This window comes from Ailuropoda melanoleuca, chromosome 10 (assembly GCF_002007445.2).
Source record: "Ailuropoda melanoleuca isolate Jingjing chromosome 10, ASM200744v2, whole genome shotgun sequence".
NCBI classification, from domain to species: domain Eukaryota; kingdom Metazoa; phylum Chordata; class Mammalia; order Carnivora; family Ursidae; genus Ailuropoda; species Ailuropoda melanoleuca.
Window position 1 is genome coordinate 36,093,078 of NC_048227.1, and position 12,518 is coordinate 36,105,595.

Here is a 12,518-nt window from a genome sequence, read left to right on the forward strand (position 1 = left end):
GAGGTGGCCACAGCAGTTTCTCACCTTTGTAATATTCCATTCTTGTGTCTATTACATATAACGTGTCAGTCTTGTGCTTGACACTAAAGACTCAAGGCTGCACAAGACACAGCCCCTGCCCTCCTCATGCTTACATTTTAATGGGGGGAAGACAGACAAAAACATGTAAAATAACCAAGTAACTCTAAGTGATGATACACGGTATGATGGAAATATACACAGTGCTCAGAGTGACAAGAGCAGATATGACTGGTACATAAGTAAAAGGAAGAGAGAGCCCTTGTGCAAGTTTGGATTTTAAAATGTGGGAGTTGTGGAGAGATCATAGAACTGAATATTGCAAAAGCGCGTCTTCATTGAAAGAATAAGATTGGCAATAAAAGCTTCTCCTTTAAGGACGATAAACAGCTTTAATGAGGGCTAATGCTCCCCCACCCTAGCTAAAGGATGAAGGAAATGTTTTAAAAAACTTATTCCTAACTCTCCTCTATAAACTATTGCTTCTTAAGCTACTAATATTTTTAAAGAAAACTTTACTAAAGTTAAACACATTTTACTTTTACCTTATTAATATTAAAGATGCTTCACTTTTTTCTTCAAATGCTCTGACACTGTTTAGTTGTTCATAAACATAGTGGAAAAATGCTTAGTGTGAAAATTATATTTGAAATCTACCATTTGCTTAAAAAAATTCAACAGTAAGCTCTCTTACTATGTTTTCCTTTACAGGTGCAAAGTATTTAAATACTATAAAGCTTATGTGTCAAGATCACCGCAACTCCACAGTCATCGTCCTGCTGTGGCGTAAGGGAGAAGCAACTCTGACACTTTTGCTAAATCTGAAACAGTGTGCTTGATCCCTCTCATGAGAGATGGGGTGACTGCTTTAAAGGGAAGTGCAGGCGTCCTCACATGTGGGTGGGTTGGGGGGGGTCAAGGAGAAAAGCCTCACAGACGCTGGACTGCAGAAAGCACTTCACAATAGCCCAGTACCACTGTCTACTGGGGATTCACACACGAAGGAAAAGCTGCACATAAGCCACACTGGCGGACGCTTCAAGAGACTCCGGCCCTGCTCCCCACCGAAGCCACACAAGAAAGACATGATAAAGGTGACAAGTGTGGAAAAGATTTAGTAACACAATACGCTTTTGTCCAAATATGTTTTGGAAACAACCCTGGAAACACTAAGTGTGAACAAAGGCTCGACTGAGAGCACTTGAGACTCCATTCAGGCGAGAACCCAGAGAAGCAACGGGAGCCCTTCAGCGAAGAATCCACTCTAAGCACCAGAGGGTAAAACCCAGAGAGCAAAGTAACAGGCAGCCTTGACCCATTACACGAGAGTGCAACCGGCCAGGAAATGCAAAGAGTGCTCAGGAAAGCACCTGTCCGTGGAGTGACTCAAACCTTCTGTGTTATCCCAACTGTCCAGCTGGATCGAAAAGGCCGCTCAGCATTCTTGCTCTCAAGCTCTCCAGGGCAATGAAACACTCTTCTCATGGTTCCAAACGCTGATCAACCCTAGCGCTTTTAGCTTGATTCCAAGCTCTCCTCCTGTCCTCCCCCCAGCTAAGACAGCAGACGCTCTCAAGGTCAGCTCGAGGTCCCACATGGAGTCTGCTTAACGGTGGGGAGAACTCTGGGTCTGGCACAGTCCCCACACTGTGCCACAGTGCAGAGAAGGGGATAAGGATTTGGGGGTTACACTGGTCACTGATCCAGTTCTCAGAACCAAGCCTGGAGCCACTGTCAGGCTGTTATCTGAACCACCTGAAATGAAGCACTTTCTGGTTTGTCCTAGAATCACGTGACTATAAAAGACATTTCTGAGAGCTTTAATACTAACGTTTCAGGCTAAACCTAAGGTTGTGTGCTGCACTTCATCTTTAAACCAAGCCTAAATAGGGGCGCCTGGGTGGCTCGGTAGGTTAAGCATCTGCCTTCGGCTCAGGCCATGATCCCGGGGTCCTGGGATCCAGCCCCACACCGAGCTCCCTGCTCAGCAGGGCGTCTGCTTCTCCCTCTGCCCCTTCCCCTGCTCAGGCTTGAGCTCTCACATGCTCTCTGAAATAGTATCTGTAACAAAAAATAAACCAAGCCTAAACAGATTTTATGTTGCCTTTTCAGTAACCTGCTCTCATCCCTGTGACAAAGCTACAGAAATTCCTTCTTCCGGGGCGCCTGGGTGGCACAGCGGTTAAGCGTCTGCCTTCGGCTCAGGGCGTGATCCCGGCGTTATGGGATCGAGCCCCACATCAGGCTCCTCTGCTATGAGCCTGCTTCTTCCTCTCCCACTCCCCCTGCTTGTGTTCCCTCTCTCGCTGGCTGTCTCTATCTCTGTCAAATAAATAAATTAAAAAAAAAAAAAAAGAAATTCCTTCTTCCGATGTCCACATTCAAGCATGAGTTGTGCAACACTGCACTGCTGGTTCTTGGCTATGCAGACGTTCCCCATAGAGGCTCCTCAGTCCTCAACTGCAGCGTCCTGCTCCTGCTTTCCTGCATCACCTTCCTCCCCACTACCACCGCTTAGTCCGAGGGGGCAGTCACCTTCCTCTCTACACCAATCAGGACAAATCTGCTTCTGCCCTATGTCCTGTGTTTTTTGAGGCCAACTCGCAGAAGGTATGACAAGGGTAGTTACCAAACGATCGCTTACTGCACTCACAGGAGAAACAAAAGGCAACCGCTACCCTCTCTGTCGCCCACTGATCAATAGAAACACATCTTACGTAGAAAAGCAGTGGAGCACAGAGGAACAGAGAGCAAGGGAAGGGGAAAGAAGCCAGAGAGGGAGGGATGGTTGCTCTGTCCACTTGAAAAACTGACCAACCTGGACTTGTCTCAGTCTCTCCTATCACCTAGTCTCGTAAGCTCCTCAGTGTGCCTATCAGTGTCACATGACCTCAGTGGAGCACCTACAGGAAGGCGCAGCTCTTCTGAGGGCCAAAGTCCACGCGGACTGACACAGAAATGTTCTAGAGCTCTAGCAGAACAGCTGCCTCTATGTAGACAGGCCAGGTTACGCTGCAGAAAGACACGACGCCGACATCTCGGTAGTTTAATGGAAGTTTATTTCTCATTCCCATAAAGTCCATCACAGGTCTGAGGGACTTCCCAGGACAACTGCACTCCACATGGGGGCTCAGCACTCCAGACTACTTTGGCCCTGTGGCCTCTTTCTGGATGGGCTTCCACAACCGAGCCAGGAAGGGCACTACAGAGTCCTGCGCCAATAAAGGCTTCAGCCCAGAAGTGGGGCTTCTGCTCACAACGCGTTACCCACAACTATCCTATGGCCCGAACTGCAAGGAGCAGAAAACTATAACCACTCTTCTTTACACTCTTCACTAGAACACAAGTCCCGTGAGAGTGCATCTTTAGCTCTTTTGTTCTCTACTATATTCCCAGTCTAGAACAGTGCCTGGGCACATAGGGGCCCACATGAAATTGAATGAACGTAGCACAAAGATGTCCACATGTATCCCGGGATGAGACAGAGTAACCGAAGCCTAAGGAAGGGGGGGATGGGTAACAGCTACGCAGACGAGAGCTTCAGAGTTGGCTGTGCCTAAGGAATAACACTTGGTGTAGTTCATCTTGGGGAAGAAAATAACATCTTGCTGAGAGCACCAGACCCACAGCTCAGGTGACTTACACCATGGAGTACTGAAGCCAAGGACCAAATCAACTGAGCATAATCACCACCAGCACTGCTCAACTCCCCAAAGGAGCTGAAAATAGCCATAAACACAACTGCTTCTTTACTGCAGTCAGTCTGCCCAGCACAACCCTGGGGAGCAGGGGAAAGGGAAACACATGCACGCTGATCGAGCATCTACCACTGGCCAGGCTGTGAGGGGCTTTTCTTTCGCCAATCCCTCTAATCTCTAGAATAACCCTGAGTTGAAATAGTTTTCTCTCTTTCACAGAACACACGGAGACCTAAGCGCTTTTCTAAGTCAGAAGGAGATACAGCACAGTGTCACCCAGCCTGGCCCTGCAGGGATAGTGTACACATGCTGCTAATCCCGCCTTCAGGCCTCCCCGATGCAGCGAGCTGACAGCCGACAGACCACGAGCAATCGGGTCTTGAACAAGTCCCCGTATCTGAGCCTCAACTTCATCGTTTATAAGGTATTTGGGAGAGATCATTTAACCCCCTTCCCGAAACTACCCAAAAGCTCTAACAGGAACACTTGGGAGTCACCGTCATAGACAAGAGTTCTAAGAAGATCCACAGCCCACAGAGATGCTAAGGACATCATTTGTCACCTAAGGCTGTTGTTAAACGCTGTGTACAAAACAGAGACAGGTACACCCTGCCTGCTTAGCAATAGTTTACAGTGTAAGACAACCAACAGGAATGCAGATTCACGCATCCCTGCCCTCCACTCAGCATCGATTCCCAAACCTTTCCTCTTGGGAACCCAATGTTCTGCCACACCCAATGAACAACATCCTGCGTGCAGCACACACTCCAGTTCCTAAACAACCCTCTTTGTTCTTATAAACAAAAACCTGATTCTGAATTTCCATAAATTACCGTTTAGAACCTGGGAAAGTACTAATATTTATGGTTGACATTGTGAGAGGAGAAAAATGTCTATTTCTTTTATTGCAGACAATCTTTTTTACATGTAATATATAATCCATGGCTAAAAATTGCAACCCGTTTCCATATGATCTTGATATTTTCCTCTATCAACCACCACCACCGAGAGGTGTAAGTTAGTGCACTATTACTTCTTCTGGCAGATTCCCTAGTGGTGAGGTAAATAGCATTTCATCACAGTAAAAATGGCGCTGAAAAGATTAAAGAGCTAAAATGTTCAAGAAGGAACTCCAGCTTGGGGAAGTGTCAATGACAAAGGAGAGGAAGAAAATCCAATTTGGTTCTTGGAAAACTTGACAGCCCCATAGGGCTCTTGAAATTGGTAAGCCCACTACCAATGGTATCCAATTAAACATGCAGGTTACTCTTTCTTGTTTTGGAAGACCATGCTACAAATGTTCCTACCATGTGTTTAGAGTGACTGCGAGATCAATGCAAAACCAACAACGTGATGATCACAGAAGACTGATTAATTCATGGGTGTATTTGCTATTTGAGCTGAATTTGCTAATTGCCAGGTACAATCATGAAATAGTACATTCTGTACTCAGAATTTTCTTTGACCATCTTTCTTGTTAGGGATTCCCTGAAGATTTATTAGTAAAAATGTAATTAGTACAGAACTAACACAATCCCTGCAGAGTCAACCTTGATTCCTTTCTGAGAAACGTGTTTATATCAACAAATTTTCCACTGATGAATTATTCATGCTTCATAATTTATTTTTAATAAACCTCTGGGGTTAAGCACGACTTGGTGAATTTCTTGAGACCAAGGACACTGGATAGGCTTCTGTTCAGTGGTGGTGTTTCTGGTATATAAGGCTGGACTGCTTCTGAAGTTTCTCATGCTTATGTTACATGTGGGTTCTCCGGTGTTTACTAAGGTGGGAGTTCTGACTGAATTTCTTTCCACATACATAACACATAAAGGGTTTCTCGCCAGTGTGAGTTCTTTGGTGTGTACGCAGATTTGAATTTTGACTGAAGCTTTTCCCACACCAGGAGCATTTATATGGTTTTATTCCTTGGTGTATTGTTATGTGCTTATTAAGATCTGATTTCCCTCTAAAGCTCTTACCACAATGTTGACATTTATACGGCTTCACTTCCGTGTGAATTTTTTTGTGTTTAGTAAGATCAGAGGTAAGTCTGAAGTTTTTCCTACACTCTTGGCATGTAAAAGGCTTCTCTACTGCACGGGCTTTCTTGTGAAGATCCATAAGTCTCTGCAGCTCTTCTTCCCAGATTGAAAGTTCCTTTGTTTGATTAACTGGAAACTCTTGATGCCATTTCCCCATCCTGTGTGTATCACCATGATTTTCTTTACCTGTTGTTTTCTGGGGAACTTTCACTCGGGCCTTTTTGGATACTATGTCTCCTGGTGCTTGTATTTCTAAGTCAGAAAGACATACGGGCTGATGGTTTTCAGTGACAGTTTTGACCTTTAACCCTGTGGGAATAAACATAACAATCAGCCAACTGTATGGCAGAGCAGAACCACAGGAATGGAGAGAAAAATCCAATGATTACTGATTTACAAAACAGAGATAAGCAGAATTTTAAATGCTAAGTCCCTGCAAAGGTTGCTATCAAAGGCACATCTGTCCTCTTCCCACCGTATATTTACCTGCAGGCAGGTCTCCAGGACTGTTCTTGAACTCCAAGGGCCCTTGAACCCATGGCTCTTCCCCACGCTCTAGATAGGAGATCACTTTAGGTTTGGGAAGCACAAATAATGCTGTGAAATGGAAAAAAGGAGGTCAAGGCCTGGCAACCCAACTAGCCACTCAACAATTATCCACCAACTCCACACTATTTCAGGAAGAGCAAAGGACAGTTTACAGTGTGTTACCCAAAATGGTCAAATGCGTAGACTCCCCTCTGGTTTCAGGTTTAGACTATACTGCATTCGTGAGTGGATGCACAACATGGAGACTGAGAAATAAACCCAAGCTGGACCCATGGAGAGGAAAAGGGCTTGGGAATCCATCTACAGCGCCCCTCTTCTGCCACCAAGATTACCCTACATTTGAACAAGGTTGAACCAAACCCAGGAGTCTGCAGGGAATACAGGTTAGTCCTATTAATTCCTTAGGATTAGCCCAAGTCTAGCACAGCAAGGTGAAGGTCAGGGGCTGCACATCATATGCACTAGTGATTCCTGTCGTAACAGTAACTTCTTAACATTTTTTTTTTTTTTAGGATACATTTATTTATTTTGAGAGAGCGAGAGAGAAAGAGACAGTGCACAAACAGGTGCAAAAGCTCACAAGTGGGGGAAGGGTCAGAGGAAGAGAATCTTCAAGCAGACACCCCTTGGAGTGTGGAGCCCGACAGAGGGTTTGATCTTATGACCCATAAGATTGTGACCTGAGCTGAAATCAAGAGTCAAATGTTTAATCAACAGAGCCACCCAGGGGCCCCTACTTCTTTTTTTTTTTTTTTTTAAAGATTTTTTTTTTTTTTTTTATTCGACAGAGATAGAGACAGCCAGCGAGAGAGGGAACACAAGCAGGGGGAGTGGGAAAGGAAGAAGCAGGCCCATAGCGGAGGAGCCCGATGTGGGGCTCGATCCCACAACGCCGGGATCACGCCCTGAGCTGAAGGCAGACGCTTAACCGCTGTGCCACCCAGGCGCCCCTACTTCTTACTTAGCTCTTCAGCACCACACAGTGGATTTAGGAAAGATTTCTTAGAAAGACTCCTTAAGCCACTGGTTCTTGTCCAGGTGGAAGAAACAGACCACAATCACTTAACGAAACTTTTCTAAATACACTGCCAAGGAGGGGAAGTAGTCATCACTCGGTCACTCAATCAACACGTACTGCTGAGTGGCTATCATGCGCCAGGAACCCTCTTTGGGCTAATGATATAGTGGTGATGAAGCCAAAGCACCCCGATCTCATGGGAGCTCACCCAACAGCAATAAATAACAACGTTGTCAGCACGTGATAAATACTCTGAAGAAAACTAAAGCAGGACAACTCAGCATTTAAGATTTTGCTTTTCTGAAGCTATTTTAGACGAGGTAGTGTGGAAGGCCTCTTTGAAAAGCTGATATTGCAGCAGGAATGTGAAAGTGAGAGTTTTGCCATGTGGCAGAAAAGTGTGCCAGGCAGAGGAAAAGGGAAAGTAGAAATGACCGTGGCAAGTTCAAGAAACAGAAAGATCGGTAAGGCTCAAGAGGACGGAGCAAGGGCACAAGTGGCAGCAGATGAGGGCAGGGTGGTGAGTAGGGTCAGATCCTGGAGGGTCCTAAGCACTTCAGTGAGGGGTGGATTTTACTCTGAACGTGATGAGAAGTCATCATAAGGTTTGAAACAGGAAATGTCATGATTTGACCAGGTTTTTAGAAGATTCTGGCTGCTGGGTGGAAAACAGAGCATGGGAGGGCAAGAGGCAAGGGCACCAGTCAGAAAGTACCCAGGTCAGTCTGGTTAGACATGCTGCTGGCTTAAGCCAGGACGCTAACAGCACAAAGAGATGAGACACGGCTGCACTCAGGCTACACTGTGAAGGTGGAGCCAAAAGGACAGTGATGTATTAAAATGTGGTACGATGGCAAGATCACAGGAAAGGATGACTGTACGTTCCTTCTTAACTATGATATAGAGATATGATACTGAGAGGAGAGATACATGAAAATAGATTTGGGGAAAGAGAAAAAATAAATCAAGAAATCTATATAGCATGTGGAGTGTGCACCTGGACAAAGCTCCCCAGGTGATCTGGACACACCTTTCCCCTGTCCACACACCATCTAGCTGAGAAACAACCCATTATTGGAACATAGCCTCTCAGAGGAATGCAATCCCAGTAAGCAGAGAACATGACAGATCACTCAACTTCTACCCAATGGGACAGGGAGATTCTTTACCTAGAGAGATGACAGTCTCATAGTTTTCCCGCATTACATCATTGTAGAGGGCCTCCTGAGTGGGATCCAGTAACTCCCATTCTTCCTGGGAAAAATACATGGCCACGTTCTTCAAATGTCAACAAGCTCTAAAGAAGACAATGGGCTTCAGCTCAGTACTTGACACTACAGAGCAGCTCTACCATCTGGCCCGTGGTAGACCCTGACACTCCAGGAATTGATAGCACATTTAAAAAAATTTTTTTTTCTTTAAGTAAGAAGGCAAAAAGGAAAAAAGCAAGGGCTCATCAATAACCTAGGGTGTGCCCAGTTCCCCAGAGAGAAAACTAGGGCCAATACTCCTGGGAGCTGGGCAGTGTGGGTCCTGGAGAGCAGGGAAAGGCGACCCTCAATAGCTGGATTGCACAGCTCACCTGGGACTCAGGCAAGATGAGCTCGGGTGCCACTGTCCAGTCTTTGGTGTTTGTCTTCTCAGAAAAGTCTACAATCTGGTGAACAGGCACAGCTGTGGGTAGAAAAGAGCCAACAAAAATTTCTCTCACTTCTATGAACATCCTTACCTCATTTCTAAAATATAGAAGATCCTGTTTCCTTTACACATATGGGACATATTTACAAATGTTAAGTGATACGCACTAGTGGCCTTCTCATAGTAAAGAAGAATTGAGCATCTAATAACCCCCAAACCAATTCCCCAGCCAACTGTCTTTAGTTTTCATGTGGTCAGTAAAGGGAAATCTCACTTTTTCTTATATTATATAAAATGTTTTGAGTTGAGCAAAAATTAGAGGTGTTTAAAAATGTAGAACTCAGAGCCAATGTGCCAGTAGAAGAAATGGAAAGGTAAAAATTAGCCTGGTGAGTTCAAGCAAGAGCAAAATCAGTGTGCATAAAAAAGACTCAACAAAGACACCAGTGGAAAAAGACAAGGGCAGGAAGGTGAGTAGCAGCCACATCTTAGAGGCTCCTGGGTACCCAAGGAATATGGATTTTATTCTGAATTTGTCAGAAAACATCCTAAGATTTACAGCACAGAAATTTCATGATTTGATCACGACTTTAATAAAAGGATGAGATATGGTTGCACTGTGCCTACACTATGAAGGTGGAGCCAAATGGACAGTGATACATTGGTAGTGGCTTGTAATGGCAAGGTTATAGCTCAGGGTGATTATATTTTTCTGGTGTGACATAGTGGGTAAATGATGGTCCTTATATGGGGATGAGAAAGGTTAAAAAAAAAAAAAGCAAATTTGGAGGGGAGGAAGGGATCAAGAATTTTAGGACAAGGAATGACCATGTGCACGTGGACAAAGCTCCCCAGGTGATATGGACACACCTTTCCCCCGTCCACACACCAGCTAGCTGAGAAACAACCTGTTACTGAACACAGCCTCTCAGAGGAATGCATTCCCACTAAGCAGGGAACATGACAGATCACTCCACTTCTACCCAATGGGAGAGGAAAATTCTTTACCTAGAGAGATGACAGTCTCATAGTTTTCCCGCATTACATCGTTGTAGAGGGTCTTCTGAGTGGGATCCAGTAACTCCCATTCTTCCTGGGAAAAATACATGGCCACGTCTTCAAATGTCAACAAGCTCTAAAGAAGACAATGGGCTTCAGCTCAGTACTTGCCGCTAGAGACGCAGCCCTACCATCTGGCCAATAAGACCCTGGCACTCCAGGAATTAATAGCACTTCTTTTTTTTTAAGGCTTTTTTAAAAATTTATTTCACAGAGAAAGACAAATAGTAAGAGAGAGCACAAGGAGGGTCGTGGGGATTGAGAGAGAGAAGCATGCATGCACGGCCATATCCCAGGACCCTGGGATCATGACCTGAGCTGAAGGCAGCCGCTCAACTGACTGAGCCACCCAGGCACCCACTTTTTTTTTTTTTTTTTTTTAAGTAAGAAGGCAAAACGGAAAGTAGCAAGGGATCATCAACAGGCTAGGAAGTGCCCAGTTCCCCAGGGAGAACACTGGGACTAATATGCCTGTGAGCTGGGCAGTATGGGTCCTGGGGAGCAGGGAAAAGCGGCCCTCAACAGCTGGATTCCACAGCTCACCTGGGACTCAGGCAAGACGAATTCCGGTGCCATTGTCCAGTGTTTGTCTTCTCAGAAAAGGCTAGTATCTGGTGAACAGGCCCAGCTGTGGGTAGAAAAGAGCCAGAGGAAATTTCTCTTACTTCTATGAACATTCTGACCCCATTTCTAAAATACAGATGATACCAATTCTTTCATCAGAGAGAGGATACATTTGCAAGTGTGTATGGTGTCTTAAAGCAGCCTTCTCATTGCAAATAAGAGCCAAATTATCAACTGACACCTAAAATAGGTTCCCCGATTTTCAGGAGTGACCTAATTAAAGAAAAACCCTTTTAAATTTCCTCTCATGAAATAAATGGTTCTCAATCAGGCAAAAGTAATACATATTTAAAAATGAAGTACTCAGGGAATCCAGTGTATAATAAAAGATATTTTTTTTTAAAGATTTTATTTATTCATTCGACAGAGATAGAGACAGCCAGCGAGAGAGGGAACACAAGCAGGGGGAGTGAGAGGAAGAAGCAGGCTCATAGCAGAGAAGCCTGACGTGGGGCTCGATCCCAGAACGCTGGGATCACGCCCTGAGCCGAAGGCAGATGCTTAACCGCTGTGCCACCCAGGCGCCCCAAAAGGTATTATTTTTTTATCATTATTTTGATAACACAACTGTGTTCACATTCTGCCACTGATAACCGATTTCTGAACTCAATTTCTTCTCTATTTTATGAGAATGAGATGGCTCCTATTCTCTCCAGTTTTGTAAAGAACAGAGTTCAGGGTGTTATTACCAGAGTTCAATTGTGGAGGTACTTCTGTATCATAAGCCAATGTCCAAATCCACCCACAACTTGTCTACTCTACTGACACCTGGGACTATCGTACTTGTTAACGTCTTTTTATAGATCTACAGTGATCAACACATAGAAAATACAACATTCTGATTACACAAATTCCTATCACAGTTCCTAGGAATTAGTAATTATCATGTCCCGCCCCACCTGTCTCACATACAGGCTGTTTCCTTACAGGAATTCCAGCTCAGTTGTTCTTGCAGCCCCTGGTGTATATTCTAAAATTCATCATGGGACATGTCCACTGGCTGTGACACCTTCCTCTTGAAGCCTGTGACATCTACACTTTGTCTGAAGAGCACAGCCTCTTTTCCAAGCTCTTGGACTGCACCCTAGAAATAAATAATCTTCATCTGTTACCAGAAAACTTACTTCTGGTTAGGGGGCTGGTGGTAGAAAGAAGAAAAATCTGAGTACAGATGGCAGGAAGTACAAAACACTAAAAAAAATTAATGAAAGACGAAAGGAGTTATTGGGCCACCATTTTCCACAAGATATTAACAACAAAACCTGGGGAAATTACCGTAACAACAACAACAAAAAAAACAACTTGTGGCAACTGCTAGCTCTCAGACACACGTGCTCCCACCCGTCTGCATGCACCAAAGCACAGACTAGCAAGGTTGCATGGACTACATGTACTCATCCTGTTTTCACAGGCTTTCACTTTGAACCCTCCGCTAGTGGTTTACTGTCTTCTACTTTTCTAGTTTTCACCCATTACCACCTTTCCTAGCAACTGAGACCACGTATGGCATAAAATAAAAATCAATAAAAAGATCTTCTTCCTAAAACACTGAGAGGAGAAAAAACGTGCACATCAGTAAGAAAGTCACGTGAACTTTACCACCCACTACTCATAACACAAGAAAAATGGAACAGAAAAATCCTGCCTTGCTTTTCTTTTATTTTTTTTTTTAAGATTTTATTTATTTGAGAAAGAGCGAGCAGGGAGCCTGACAAAGCGCTTCATTCCAGGAGCCTGAGATCACGACCTGGCCCAAGGCAGCCAATTAACCCACTGAGCCACCCAGGTGCCCCTGCTTTCCTTTTAAAGAATCCACTGCCAGACCCTTTCTTCTTCAATTACCCACTCGAAATAAGGCACAGCTCAGTG

The 12,518-nt window shown here is 44.7% G+C and overlaps 1 protein-coding gene across 6 annotated transcripts; it reads right to left on the reverse strand.

Moving 5' to 3' along the window:
- Positions 1–3,059: 3,059 nt before the first annotated feature.
- On the reverse strand, positions 3,060–12,512 carry LOC100469392 (zinc finger protein 75A). Of its 6 annotated transcripts, none has more exons than XM_034670516.1 (7): positions 11,577–12,512; positions 10,569–10,653; positions 9,975–10,059; positions 8,911–9,002; positions 8,498–8,582; positions 6,248–6,358; positions 3,060–6,070 (listed from the first exon to the last, which is right to left on the reverse strand). In XM_034670516.1, the coding sequence occupies exons 2-7, from the start codon at positions 10,599–10,601 to the stop codon at positions 5,475–5,477; spliced, it is 1,002 nt and encodes a 333-aa protein (XP_034526407.1). In that variant the 5' UTR covers positions 10,602–10,653; positions 11,577–12,512; the 3' UTR covers positions 3,060–5,474. The 6 variants fall into 6 exon arrangements, with proteins under 6 accessions (XP_034526407.1, XP_019649436.2, XP_034526405.1 ...); XM_019793877.2 differs by having other exon boundaries at positions 9,975–10,101; XM_034670514.1 differs by having other exon boundaries at positions 9,975–10,101; positions 11,562–12,512.
- Positions 12,513–12,518: the final 6 nt, after the last annotated feature.

What these genes read in the sequence shown, in the direction of transcription:
- LOC100469392 (XM_019793877.2), bottom strand. Translation starts at nt 10,601, where the DNA reads ATGGCACCGGAATTCGTCTTGCCTGAGTCCCAG. An exon ending in TGAGACTGTCATCTCTCTAG is followed by an intron (nt 9,003 to 9,974) that starts GTAAAGAATTTT and finishes TTCTACCCACAG; the next exon opens with CTGTGCCTGTTCACCAGATT. An exon ending in TCATCTTGCCTGAGTCCCAG is followed by an intron (nt 8,583 to 8,910) that starts GTGAGCTGTGCA and finishes TATTTTTCCCAG; the next exon opens with GAAGAATGGGAGTTACTGGA.